The sequence below is a fragment of the Centropristis striata genome, chromosome 1 (genome assembly GCF_030273125.1).
Source record: "Centropristis striata isolate RG_2023a ecotype Rhode Island chromosome 1, C.striata_1.0, whole genome shotgun sequence".
Classification (NCBI taxonomy): domain Eukaryota; kingdom Metazoa; phylum Chordata; class Actinopteri; order Perciformes; family Serranidae; genus Centropristis; species Centropristis striata.
Genome location: NC_081517.1, coordinates 45,226,463 through 45,241,958, shown reverse-complemented (window position 1 = coordinate 45,241,958; position 15,496 = coordinate 45,226,463). Strand labels below are relative to the sequence as shown.

The 15,496-nt window shown below is 36.2% G+C and overlaps 1 protein-coding gene across 2 annotated transcripts in view; it reads left to right on the top strand.

Moving 5' to 3' along the window:
- Positions 1 to 15,171, top strand: part of LOC131979737 (high affinity choline transporter 1-like) — a 36,599-nt gene extending 21,428 nt beyond the window's left edge. For both annotated transcript variants that reach the window (XM_059343737.1, XM_059343745.1), the window contains exons 5-9: positions 2,850 to 2,998; positions 6,923 to 7,066; positions 9,545 to 9,698; positions 10,617 to 10,834; positions 12,793 to 15,171. In XM_059343737.1, the coding sequence (XP_059199720.1) occupies positions 2,850 to 2,998; positions 6,923 to 7,066; positions 9,545 to 9,698; positions 10,617 to 10,834; positions 12,793 to 13,326 (1,199 nt within the window). In that variant the 3' untranslated portion in view covers positions 13,327 to 15,171. The remainder of the gene's footprint in view (positions 1 to 2,849; positions 2,999 to 6,922; positions 7,067 to 9,544; positions 9,699 to 10,616; positions 10,835 to 12,792) is intronic.
- Positions 15,172 to 15,496: the final 325 nt, after the last annotated feature.

Here is a 15,496-nt window from a genome sequence, read left to right as displayed (position 1 = left end):
TTAAGAACTCTTTGTGAATCGGGCTCCTGGTGGATCTGGATGTGAATCCAGATCAGGTCTAGAAGGAGTTGAGATGGATTTCAGTTCACACTTGGCATCAGGATGCATCTCCACTCACCACTAGTGATCAGAGTGTAATAACAGTTATGGTGCACAAAAAATAAAATAAAAGCCGCGTATATGACGGAAGTGCAGCGGGTGAAAAGACGAGTTGACTTTAGTTCAACAGTCTGATGTTGTTATTCAGAGTAAACTTATATCTGTATGTTTGTGTAACAGACCACCTCTTAATGTATTAGTAATGGACTATATTTAGATGTTGCCTAACTAAATGCATATTTGTGCCAAGTGTGAACATGTGGTTAATAACTCTAGTGTTTTATTAGGTAATGTGTTGGTGTGTGTGTGTTGGGGTGTACCGGTTCAGCTCGTATCCCAGTTAAAGAGTCTCGGTTCAGTTAAAGAGTCTCGGTTCAGTTAAAGAGTCTCGGTTCAGTTAAAGAGTCTCAGTTCAGTTAAAGAGTCTCGGTTCGTTCTGAGCAGGAAAACAAACATTCATACAGAAACCTTTCTTTTCATTTATGTCATACGGACAAAATCATCCAGCTTGGGACTTGGGTTGCCTGTTGGCAACTTTAAAACATTTTTATAATATATAAAAAAGTACATTTCGAACACGTCTTTATAACTCTACAAACTGGACCTTTGTTTTTTTTTTAAGGGAAACAGGTCAATAGGCTGTAAATCTGAAAATCTTCTCTCATGCAGTCAATTTGAAAATACCATCTTGGCTATGAACCATTTAAAGCACCAAACAGTTTGTTTATTCAGTTACGTGATTCGTTTTTTTTTTTCTCATGGCGGTGATCGGTACATCTGAGGTAACGCTGTTAACCCTTTGATCCACAACATGCATTCATTTCTCATGTTATTTAATGATATCTATTTTTTTTAATCAATTTATTTTATGATTAAATAGTCCAAGTATTCTTTGAATTTCTTTTTATTTATTACAACAGATAATTATATACATTTTTCCTTCCATGTATTATGAAGGAAAATAGTTTACACACATGGGCCAAAAATGACTCATTCATCCAAATTAGATTTAAAATAAAAAGACCTAATTCTATAATAATAATAGATTGTTTCAAATTGTTACTTTAGCAGTAAGAGAGGCCAAACACTCATATATTTAACATGTTTAATATTTTGTCACACATACAGTGGATCTGGAAGGTTTTCACTTTTTCCACGTTATGTTTCAGCCTTATTCCAAAACATATTTAATTAATTTCTCCTTAAAATTATACACACAACACCCCATAATTAAATGGGTTTTTTTTTTTTTTCAATGGTCTTTTTATTGATGACAAAGTATGTATAAAACAATCACTGTACAGGGAGAAGGATAATTAAATGTTTGACCCATGTTGTGCATTCTAAGCATAGTGATGCAAAAAGGGTTTTTATTCAAAAAGTAAGAAATGAAAACAAAAAAATAGTGATGATAAAAAAAAAAAACAAGCTGATTGAGGAAAACCTGGAATACTGAATGATGAAATTAATTTATTGCAAAGATATAGAACATAAAAACTCAGTCGGGTCACTTTAGACCATGTTGTGCATCAAAGGGTTAAATAAGCGTTAGCATGTTTGATGTGTTTGAACCCTTCAATGGTGCAGATTGCACTTGAGAAATTTGTTTCGCGTTACCTGCATCAATCTACATATGGTGGTATCATGCATGCACTGAACCGTGACCCCCGACCCCCCATCACCAACACCAACATTGACCCCCCGTAGCAAGAAAACCCAAACTATTCCAGCCCAGGTCTACAGAAACAAACTTTCAGATAGTGTGACAGACGACTGGGGGGAAATAAGGTGACAAAAGCTTCACAGATCACATTTCAAAAATGTCAAACACATGGGGAGAAAGTCCAAACTGAGAGGGGTGAAGTATGCATCGTCTAGGTGGTGCAGAGCTGGGTGGGTCTCGGGGGGTGAGGGGTCAGCAGGGTGGTGAGAGGCGATCGATGGTGCCGATCTGACACTTCTCTGTTTAAGGGCATTGTTGTGGTGTGGCTGCAGGCTGCGGCTGGGGCGACCCTGGCAATGTGGCAGAAGAGACGGTGAAGGTAGTGACGTTTTGCTTGCCTTGTTTGAGTAACAAGATGTCTTTTAAAAAATAATGATTCACTTATTTACAATTACTGATGTTTTTTTTTTCTCATTTTTTTTTTTACACATTTTGTTTCACGACTTGAAGACACTTCTTCTTTACCTTCTGCTTGATTTTGTTTAATTAAGAATTATCAGTATTAGGGTGATAATTCATCCAAAGAGGGTGAAAGAAGGCATATTCTGAAGTCACAATCAATAGGCTGCTTCTGTTATGTGTTTCTGTACATTTGTTTGTTATAATTTTATTATTATTATGACTTTTATGTTGGCTTGTTGCTTTATATATTAGCTCTTTAAACCAAAGACACCCTTCCTCAAGCATTTTTTGATTATTGACTTAAATAACTAGAAATGTAATGTTTTGTTCTTTGTTCTTTTAATTTAAGTTAACATTTTGTTTTGAAATACTGCATTAAGACATGAAAAGTAACAAGAGCTTCTAAGTAAATGATTAGTATGAGTGGATGCATGTTTCTGTGTGTGTCTGTGTGAGAGGGAAGATATTTAAAAGCAAAGGAACCTAATAAAAGACTTAATTCAAACATCACAGCAAACAGTTGCATGTATTTGTAGCAACCAACGCCGTTTATTAGTCAGCTGTCTCTGAGACTTTGTGTCCTCATCAGTTCTCGGATGCTAATCAAGCTGCTGTGTTGCTCCAGGTGGAACCATGAGCGTGATCCTGGACCTGAACTACATCTACTCCATCGTCATCTCCTCAGTGGTGGCCATCATCTACACCCTGCTGGGGGGGCTCTACTCGGTGGCCTACACTGACGTCATCCAGCTCATCCTCATCTTCGTCAGTCTGGTGGGTAGCAATCAATTCAGGGAACACCAAGTCTGCTAAACCATAAGACCACATGGGGTCATCCCTATGTTCCCCTTTTTAGAAAAAAGGTCCTATGTTCCCCGGTTAGGGTTAGGGTAGGGGACTGTCGTCTCCCATCTCTGGATGGGGGGTGCTCGGTCCATCCACCTGATGGACAACCGTAGTCCCGGTCCCATCTCTGCGTGGGCATTATTAAAGCATTATTATAAAACATCAAAGCATTATTATAAAACATCAAAGCATTATTGCAAAACATCAAAGCGTTATAACAAAACATCAAAGCATTATTATAAAACATCAAAGCATTATAACAAAACATCAAAGCATTATTACAAAACATCAAAGCATTATAACAAAACATCAAAGCATTATTACAAAACATCAAAGCATTATAACAACACATCAAAGCATTATTACAAACAACAAAAAGCATTATTACAAACATCAGAGCATTATTACAAAACATCAAAGCATTATTACAGAACATCAAAGCATTAAAACAAAACATCAAAGCATTATTACAGAACATCAAAGCATTATAACAAAACATCAGTCATTATTACACAACATCAAAGCATGATAACAAGACATCAAAGCATGAAAACAAAACATCAAAGCATTATTACAAAATATCAAAGCGTTGTAACAAAACATCAAAGGATTATTACAAAACATCAAAGCATTATTACAAAACAAAGCTTTATTACAAAACATCAAAGCATTATTACAAAACATCAAAGCATTAAAACAAAACATTAAAGCAGTATTACAAAACATCAAAGCATTATAACAAAACATCAAAGCATTATTACAAAACATCAAAGCATTAAAACAAAACATCAAAGCATTATTACAAAACATCAAAGCATTATAACAACACATCAAAGCATTATTACAAAACGTCAAAGCATTATTACAAACATCAGAGCATTATTACAAAACATCAAAGCATTATTACAGAACATCAAAGCATTAAAACAAAACATCAAAGCATTATAATAAAACATCAAAGTATTATAACGAAATCAGTCATTATTACACAACATCAAAGCATTATTACAAAACATCAAAGCATTAAAACAAAACATCAAAGCATTATTACAAAACATCAAAGCGTTGTAACAAAATATCAAAGGATTTTTACAAAACATCAAAGCATTATTACAAAACATCAAAGCTTTATTACAAAACATCAAAGCATTATTACAAAACATCAAAGCATTAAAACAAAACATTAAAGCAGTATTACAAAACATCAAAGCATTATTACAAAACATCAAAGCATTAAAACAAAACATCAAAGCATTATTATAAAACATCAAAGCATTATAACAAAACATCAAAGCATTATTACAAAACATCAAAGCATTATTACAAAACATCAAAGCACTAAAACAAAACATCAAAGCATTATTACAAAACATCAAAGCATTAAAACAAAACATCAAAGCATTATTACAAAACATCAAAGTATTATAACAAAACATCAAAGCATTATAACAAAACATCAAAGCATTATTACAAAACATCAAAGCATTATAACAACACATCAAAGCATTATTACAAAACGTCAAAGCATTATAACAAACATCAGAACGTTATAACAAAACATCATAGCATTATTACAAAATATCAAAGCTTTATTACAAAACATCAAAGCATTATTACAAATCATCAAAGCATTAAAACAAAACATTAAAGCAGTATTACAAAACATCAAAGCATTATAACAAAACATCAAAGCATTATTACAAAACATCAAAGCATTATAACAAAACATCAAAGCATTAAAACAAAACATCAGTCATTATTACACAACATCAAAGCATTATTACAAAACATCAAAGCATTATTACAGAACATCAAAGCATTATTACAGAACATCAAAGCATTAAAACAAAACATCAAAGCATTATTACAAAACATCATAGCATTATTACAAAATATCAAAGCTTTATTACAAAACATCAAAGCATTATTACAAAACCTCAAAGCATTAAAACAAAACATTAAAGGAGTATTACAAAACATCAAAGCATTAAAACAAAACATTAAAGCAGTATTACAAAACATCAAAGCATTAAAACAAAACATCAAAGCATTATTACAAAACATCAAAGCATTATAACAAAACATCAAAGCATTATAACAAAACATCAAAGCATTATTACAAAACATCAAAGCATTATAACAAAACATCAAAGCATTATAACAAAACATCAGTCATTATTACACAACATCAAAGCATTATTACAAAACATCAAAGCATTAAAACAAAACATCAAAGCATTATTACAAAACATCATAGCATTATTACAAAATATCAAAGCTTTATTACAAAACATCAAAGCATTAAAACAAAACATCAAAGCATTATTACAAAACATCAAAGCATTATTACAAAACATCAAAGCATTATAACAAAACATCAGTCATTATTACACAACATCAAAGCATTATAACAAAACATCAAAGCATTATTACAAAACATCAAAGCATTATAACAAAACATCAAAGCATTATAACAAAACATCAGTCATTATTACACAACATCAAAGCATTATTACAAAACATCAAAGCATTAAAACAAAACATCAAAGCATTATTACAAAACATCAGTGTTGTAACAAAACATCAAAGGATTATTACAAAACATCATAGCATTATTACAAAACATCAAAGCATTATAACAAAACATCAAAGCATTATTACAAAACATCAAAGCATTATAACAAAACATCAAAGCATTATTACAAAACAACAAAGCATTATTACAAAACATCAAAGCATTATTACAAAACATCAAAGCACTAAAACAAAACATCAAAGCATTATTACAAAACATCAAAGCATTATAACAAAACATCAAAGCATTATTATAAAACATCAAAACATTATTATAAAACATCAAAGCATTAAAACAAAACATCAAAGCATTATTACAAAACATCAAAGCATTATTACAAAACATCAAAGCACTAAAACAAAACATCAAAGCATTATTACAAAACATCAAAGCATTAAAACAAAACATCAAAGCATTATTACAAAACATCAAAGCATTATAACAAAACATCAAAGCATTATTATAAAACATCAAAGCATTATTACAAAACATCAAAGCATTAAAACAAAACATCAAAGCATTATTATAAAACATCAAAGCATTATTGCAAAACATCAAAGCATTATTACAAAACATCAAAGCATTATTACAAAACATCAAAGCACTAAAACAAAACATCAAAGCATTATTACAAAACATCAAAGCATTATTACAAAACATCAAAGCATTATAACAAAACAGCAAAGCATTATTACAAAACATCAAAGCATTATAACAAAACATCAAAGCATTATAACAAAACATCAAAGCATTATTATAAAACATCAGAGCATTATTACAAAACATCAAAGCATTATAACAAAACATCAAAGCATTATTACCTTTAAACTATTTATTATCTTTTTAGACTACTTATTACATATGTGTAATGTCTGAATGTCTTTTTAAAGCACCTTTTATTTGAGAAGCACACGTAAATTTTGTTGTATAGTTTTTTAATGCAATGACAATAAAGGAAAGCTTGAATCTTGTGTGACTTACTGATTGGTTTTCTTTGCCTGATAAAGGGTTAAAGACTCTTTGTCCATGTTGACTCAAAGTTCAGCCTAAGAACTTATGAAAACTGGACAAATGACATCAGCTGATGGAGATCATATGATACGAATAAAAAGCTGATTAAATATGGATGAATGTGATCTGTGTGAGCTAAATACTCAGAAAGTCTTCTGGAGCTTTGACTCCAACTCTGGTTTCAGATTCCTATTGTCCAGTGACAGAGTAAAAACTTCCCCCACTGAGCCTCTAATCTCATTATCTGTGTGTGTTTGTGTATCCAGTGGGTGTGTGTTCCCTTCCTGATGACCAACCCTCACTCTGTGGACATCTCCCTCACCGCCTACAACCAGACCTTCCAGGCTCCCTGGGTCGGCACGGTGGAGCTGGACCAGGCCGGGAAGTGGTTTGATGACTTCATGCTGCTGGTGAGACTGGGAACGCTCATTAAATACTCTCACAGACATCTTAAACACAGCATATGCAGTGTTTACACACGTGTAAAGTAACTAAGTACATTTACTCAAGTACTGTACTTAAGTACAATTTTGAGGTACTTGTACTTTACTTGAGTATGGGGCTGCAACCAACGATTTTTTTCATTATCGATTAATCTGTTGATTGTTTAAACAATTAAGGGATTACTGGTTGGTCAATAAAAATGTATAAAAATATCAATCAGTGTTTCCCAAACCACAAGATGACGTCCTCAAATCTCTTGTTTTGAAATCAGAGAATTTGGACTTATTGTCTTTAAAAAAAACAGCTCAAACCAATTATTGGATTATCAAAATAGTTGATGATTCATTTAACAATCTATTTCTTTATTATTAGGGCCTCAGGGCAATCTCCCCAGCACTGGTCCCATACAGCAATATCTGTAGGGACCAGTGCTGCACTACTGTTATACTGTGGATTTCTTCTTCTTCCTCTTCCGGACGCAATTTCGTCCCGCTACTAGTCCTACAACTTAAAGAGTTGCAGGACAAATTATATATCAAAACGTGCGGTTTGATCGGGATCGGTGTGCTATTACTTTTCTCTACAGAATACGAATTTTTCGCGACGTAAGTCGCGAAAAACTGCTCAATATTTTGCATTGAAATGAATGGGACGGCTGACAAAAAATGAGCGAAAAAGAACAATCATTGGAGATTTTTAAACGTCTACTTCTCCGGCATAATTTCTCAGAGAGACTCCATTTAAACTTTAAACAGTAGACACAAGTCTTGTGTATCGGTGTATTAATCCTCGTTTCGATAGGTCATATAGTTTTTTATCAATCCCTGTTCAATGACCATGATCCTTTTTGGAGAAATTCTGAGATTATAATGGGTGTGTATTGCACGGAATGTTCGTGTCAGAGTGTGTGACGTCATCGCTCAGAGTGTAGAGGGAGAGGTAAAACTGTCAAAAAATAAATTTTAAAACTGCGCTCCAGGCCGCAAATTCCACTCTACAGAAATAATTTACACATAGAAACGTAGGAAAATTAGTCTTCTCCCTCACAATCCTCTGGTAAAGCTGTCAGAGTTATAGTTTGGGCGTAGGACGCACAGATGATCCACCAACAGCCTCATTGGCTCCCATATTAAAAACGCAGGAAGATTTCTGAGCTGTCTGACATTTAACAATTGTTTTAGATCGCTCTAACAAAGCTATTTTTTCATTTTTCTTTAAAAAAAAAACATATGTAGACGTTCAGGAAGAACTCAGGACGCTCAAAGTGAAGTCGGATCAATGATAGGTATAATGGTTTTGCCAAAAATGCTTTCTGTTAGAGGCCAGAAATTCACCACTCCACCTCTGCTGTCTCTGTGCCGGAACAGGTGTCAGCAAATTTTGTTGATTGCTTTGATCTGATTGCCTTTGATCTTTGATGTGATTACAGTTACAGATACACACACACACACACACACACACTCATGTGCTTAAGTGCGCACACTCCTCACGCATGCATACACATGCTTCAAACACACGCACGCACACACACGTAACTTTATGTGATTTTAATTACACACACACACACACACACACACACACAAACACACACACACACAGGTAACTTCACACACACATTTTGAGGTTAAAGGGCATAGTTTGAAATCTCTGAAGAATCTCATCATAGTGTACACACACCGGCAGTAGCCCCCGTGGCCCTTTCAGAATTTCCCCCGAGGAAATTTTCTAGTTATTTATTATAATTTTTTGTTCGATTAATCAAATAATTGTTGCCGCTCTACTTGAGTGTTTCCATTTTAAGTAACTTTATACTTCTACTCCAGAACACGATTTAACATAAAAAAACCATGATACATTTTAAGTTATTAGCTATTTTTTTTATAAATGAAGCCTCATAACAGTATATTTAGTAGTTAAAATTGTAAAATTGTATTTTATTGTTCTTTGTATTTTATTGTTCTATTGTTTACTTCATCTCTTATTAGGGCCACGGGGCAATCACACCGAGCAAAATGTACTTAAAGTATCAAAAGTAAAAGTACTCGTTATGCAGGATGAACCCACTCAGATATATATATCAAAATATATTATTTATATATTATATATTATTTATATATATCAAAATATATTATATATATTATTAAGAAGCGTTTTAATTCTGTAAAGCTAGGGCTCAATTTTACTATATTTACTATTGTACTTTTACTTCAGTAAGTTTTGAATGCAGGTCTTTTACTGTAGTGGAGTCATTTCACAATGTGTATTAGTACTTTTACTGCAGTAAATAAAGGATCTGAATACTTCTTCCACCACTGATTTACATAACTTTCCATCATAATTCAAAGGGCTGATTTAATTCTAAAGTAAAGGGCAGTAAAGTGATGTGAGGCTGTTTGTTCTTGTTGTTCTGTATAAACTGACTCCTGTCTGACTGTTTGTTTCAGGCTCTGGGTGGTTTGGCCTACCAGGCGTTCTACCAGAGAATCCTGTCCGCCTCGTCTTACACCCAGGCTCAGGTGACCTGCTTCGCCTCTTCAGGCTTCTGCCTGGTGCTGGGTATCCCCTCCATCCTGGTGGGGGCCGTCGCTGCATCCACAGGTATAACTTACACTTCTGGGAAACTCTTCTGTCAGCTGTCTTTAGCTTATTGGTTGAGCTGGCTTTCAGCTGGAGCATTTCAAACAATCAGAATTACATTTATTCTCATCATTGATTTAATTTCATAATACAGGTGCATCTCAATAAATTAGAATATCATAGAAAGTTTATTTATGTCAGTAATTCAAATGAAAAAGTGGAAATAATCACACTTTTTGATGCTGTAGATACTGTTGTGGTCAATCTGACCCTGAACAGAAGAAGTGACTCCGTGTTCATTTATCAACATCACTCCGTAAAAGAAAAAAAGACACAAATTGACCCTAAAAAGACTCAAATTAACTCTAAAAAGTCTCAAAATGACCAAAAAAGAAATTACAAATTGACCACAAGATGACCAAAAAAGACGTGAAATGACCCTATAAAGACAGAAATTGCCCCTAAGAAGACTCAAAATTACAGAATAAAAGCGCAAAATGGCTAAAGAAAACACAAATTGACCAAAAAAAGACACAAATTGACCCAAAAAAACCCAAAATGACCAAAAAGGAAACAAAATGAACCTATAAAGGCACAAATTGACCCTAAAAAGACTCAAAATGACAAAAAAAAAAACGCCAAAAAATTGCCAAAAAAAGACACCAAAAAAAGACACAAATTGACCCTAAACAAACAAAAAAAAGGTTAAAAAAAACAAACAAACATAACATTCCTGAAGACTTCTCTCCATTTTCTCTTTCTGTTATCATGTCCAACTTTATGACTCAATACTTGGTTGGGACTGTTTAACTTCAACTGGAAATGGACTTTTACATGATATTCTGATTTATTGAGATGATCCTGAGCAAAGCAACAGTTGGGTATCCAGAAGGTAAAATAACAGTCATGTTGGTCCTAATAATCCCGTCCTTCCTCCAGACTGGAACTCCACTGCGTACGGTCTGCCCACCCCGTATGAGCGTAACCAGGCGGGCTCCATCCTGCCCATCGCCCTGCAGTACCTCACCCCGTCATACATCTCCGTCATCGGCATCGGAGCCGTCGCTGCTGCCGTCATGTCCTCCATGGACTCAGCTCTGCTCTCCTCCGCCTCGCTCTTCTCCTCAAACATCTACAAGAACATCATCAGGAAGCAGGTGAGAACCGTGGAGAAGATATATCCACATTGTCCATATCTATTCTGTCCTACAGAGTCTAACTGCAGTCACTACATGTTTGGTCAAAATTGAGTTATCACTAAAAATGAACTCCTTGATGTCTGTTTTATCTTGTGACAAAGTTTTAGATTTCAATTTTGTTTTATTTCAGAGAAATAATGATATAAAAACCACAAAATCCAACTCAAAACCAAGCAGTAATTGCACTTAACACAGTCTGCTTTGGAAAAGACACAAAATGACTAAAAAAAACACTAAATTACTTAAAAAAAAGACACAAAATTACAAAAAAGACACAAAATGACCAAAAAACACACAAAATCATTAAAAAAAAGAAAAAATGATTTAAAAAGACACAATTATTATTAATAGACACAAAATTATTTGAAAAGACACAAAATTACACAAAAAGTAATTAAAGGGACCTTCCACACAACACGGTAAAGTGCCATTCATATAAAACTCACATTAAACTTTCATATCAAGATGAGGGCCACAAAATATCGTCACGAGGGCCACAATTGGCCCGCGAGTTTGAGACCCATGAGATAGATAGTGATGAAGTAAAAAAAGTGAGATGAAATTATATTAAGACCTTTATTCTATACTGAACTCTATGGATGGAGTTCCCCTTGACGAAATGCACTCACAGACATTTCCAGCCCAGTGATTGTGTAACTATAGTGTAGTCACAACACAAGCTGTGGGCAGCAACAAAGAAGCTATTGACTTTACAATAGTGTAAATAGTGGGGACGGTATGTGGGCATACTGTACGCTATGTACTGTACAGTATGACACTGGTGGTGTTTGCTCTCTTACAACAATGATTTCACTATGACACCCTAAAGGAATGTTCCATAGAATGAGTCACTTCACTGTCCGCTTTGTCTTGTGTGATGCCGTTACTTGTGCATACTGTCTTTGTAAGCGGATCTACGGTGGCTGCAACCTAAAGAAACACATGCAAATTCACAAAACACAAGCAAACTGAGAAAACATCTTCATCAATTTGACAACACAAGAGCAGCATTCAGCTTGCTTGTGTTTTGTGTATTTGCATGTGGTTTCTTAAGCTGCAGTAGCCTGCTAACAGCAGACTATATCACTAATGAGATCTAGTCTGGAGACCACCTATTCATTTCTCCGTAGAGGAGGCGTGGTTCACGATCCTCCAGAGCCGTTTATTGGGCGATACGAATGTCTATCATAAGCGTCTGTACGTAGCTCTCAGCCAATCGTATCAGTTATACCAGATGATGTCTCACTAAACCCCGTTAGCGGCTAAGCTAATGGGGCTAGTTGGTAAATTAGGCTTTCTAGATCCAAAGAGAGCTTGGCGTCTGCTGCGGCCATGTTGGATCCGTTAGCAAACTACAAGCTTCCGTCTGTCCAAAAGAACGCGTCATCGTCTCGCCGTCCCTCCCCGTTCTCTGATTGGATACCAAAAGCAGGGCTAAGAATCGGCCATGGACACCATGCTGCCTTGCAGTTCGAAACAATATTGAGCGTGCAAGGCAGCATGGGTATACCAAGGCTAGTTGGAAGCTAGGCTAAAACATCCTTTTTGGTGGTGAATTGATAATTGTAAAGGAGTGTAAAGTCAAACGTTCTTCTTTTGAAATCAACTTTGTCTAGAACCAGACCTTTGTCTGGAACACTGTCTATAGCTAGATCCAGAGAGCTTGGCGTCTGCTGCAGCCATGTTGGATCCGTAAGAAAACTACAAAACTACAAGCTTCCGTCTGTCCAGTAGTACAGTGCAGTTCGAAACGAAATCGAGCGTGCAACGCAGCATGGGTAGACCCAGGCTACAGTTGCAGCGCTGTGAGCTCTCAGGGATCTCTTGCTCCAGCAGGTTTCCAAACCAGAGATTCTCAGAACAAGGTGTGATGTGTATCTTAACCTCTTCTTCTTTCTTGTCGTTCTCTCCTGCAGGCGTCGGACCGTGAGATGCAGTGGGTGATCCGTATCTCGGTGGTGGTGGTGGGTCTGGCCGGTACCGGCCTCACCTTCCTGGACAGCAGCGTCCTGGTCTTCTGGCTGGTGGGCGTGGACATGTCCTACACCATCATGTTCCCTCAGCTGGTCTGCGTCCTCTTCTTCAAGGTGTCTAACGGCTACGGGGCCACGCTGGGCTTCCTGATGGGCATCATCATGAGGGTCCTGAGCGGCGAGCCCCTCATCGGGTTACCTCCCGCCATCCACTACCCCGGCTGCCGGCTGGACGCGGAGGGGAAGATCACCCAGTACTTCCCCTTCCGCACCGCCATCATGGTCATCTCGCTGCTCTCCATCCTGCTCTTCTCCTGGCTCACGTCCATCATCTTCAACAAGGGGCTTCTCTCCGAGAGGTGGGACGTCTTCAAGATCAAACGCAAGGAGAAGCCGTCAGCCAGAGCGGAGCAGAGGACCGACGGCGACAACAAGGAAGCCTCGGCGGCCAAACAGCTGCTGGACACCAGCTGCTAGAGAGGCTCAACGGGAGGAGAGAAGATGGGCGCTGGATGGCTGGAGGCGGACATGTTGGTTCGTCTGCTAGGCAAGAGTTCACAGAGAGGGAACAAAGGTCAAAGGCTGGACTTTATCTACACATTCTGTGCACTATCACAGGAAATTAGTGGCAATGACATTTACATTATCAGAGTGTGATCTAAGATCTCTGGCACCTTCTTCATCAGCTGCCTCGTTGTCTTCTAGCAGGAATAACTAAAGGCTCCTGACTGGTTTAACCAGACATTAGGCAGCAGAACATATAGTGAAGATGATTACATGCATGAAATGCCAGAGATTATACTGAAATATGTATATATCATCATACATCAATGACACAAAATTCAACCGCCAACAATTCATTTCCATTAGGGAAAATCCTATCCTTATCCACCTTTTTATTCATATCCCTTAATTCCTCATATTGATAATATATATTTGCACCACATTTTGATAAATTGAGATCCCCTTTTCAACAGAAACCCAAATCCAGTTCCTTGAGACCATAAAGACACAACACGTCGCTCCAAAGAAACAATCGATCCAACGATTGGTGATGATGAAATCGTTTACAAACCACAGAAACCAAAGAGATTACGTCATGAACCTTCTGTGAAAACAGGACCGCAACAAGCCGTCTCTGACTAATCATTGATCAGTGGGCGTGGCTCCTGTACTGTAAGTGCATCTGGCTCCTCTCTCAGCGTGAACCTCTGTAAATGATCTGCAGCTATGTGCAGCACGACGGGGCTCTCGTTAACACCAGAACAAAGAAATGCGATCCAAAGAAGTGGTGCACGGTGCGCTCCGTATGCTCCGTGTCCCGTTTGTGAAAGTCATTTCCTTATTTAGCAGTTAGACTGTGATCTGATGTCTTCCTTTCCTTCGTTAACCTGTCGACTCGTCAGCGACTACGTGATTCTTCTTGGCTTGCTAGTTAAAATATTAGATAATCAGTTTTCAACCTCCAAAATTATACACGACAAACAATCATTGCTTTTACATCTTTGTGATTTTATCGACACACTGCGATGTTTTCTCATCGTTTCAGCAGTCGACACTCCTGAAAATGTTCTAAATCTTTTAATAAACAGTGAATCTGTGTGAGGAGGATAATCAGAGTTGTGTGAACATATCTAAGATGTGAAGTTGTACATTTTCAGTTTACCTCCGTCTCTCTAAGACTGCTCCGTTGGCACCAGCACGTTTAACACTTTAGTTTCTAAACCGCCCGGATACAGATGACTCCTTCCTGTCTGACTGCTCTGGGTCGCAATATTAAAAATAGCAACAAAAACACACTGATACACAAACACTATTACAGGGTTTGACTCATGACTATTTAATGTTACACTGCAAAAAAAGTCTAAAAACCAGATCAAACAGTAAATCTGAGGGAAATGATCTTGCTGCATGGACAGATAATTTACCTTGACAAGATTTATTACATTAAGATTATTGAATCTAGAAATAAGCATGTTGAACACTTAAAATAAGAAATTAACTCTTAAAACCAGATAAATGATCTAACACTTCTAAATCAAGTTTTTTTTATCTTGGTAAGAAACAAAATCAATTGCAGTGCAGAGAAAAGAAAGTCGGAATTATGAAATTAAAAAGTCATAATTTTGAGATTTAAAAAAATTGAAATTATGAGATTAAAAAGTCATAGTTTGGAGCAAAAAAAGTTGAAATAATGACATTAAAAAGTCATAACTATGAGATAAAAAGTTGAAGTCATGAAATAAGAAACTCTTAAAACAAGATGATCTAACACTTCTAAATCTAAAGTTTTTTATCTTGGATTTTTAAGAGTTAATTCCTTATTTTAAGTGTTCAACATGCTTATTTCTAGATTTAATAATCTTAATTTAATAAATCTTGTCAAGGTAAATTATCTGTCCATGCAGCAAGATCATTTCCCTCAGATTTACTGTTTGATCTTTTTATAGACACACCTTTTTATCAGTGTTCAGATATTATATTATTATATTAAAAGCCCATTCCCTCAGCAGAAACTTCCTCCTAACCAATAAGTGAATGTAGCAGCTGTGTTCAGCTGCACGGAGAGAAAGAACAGCAGACGTTGTTTTCCTCCTCGTTTTTCTCCTCCGTCCTCCGTGTGACAGATGGGCCTTTCAGTGTGTCA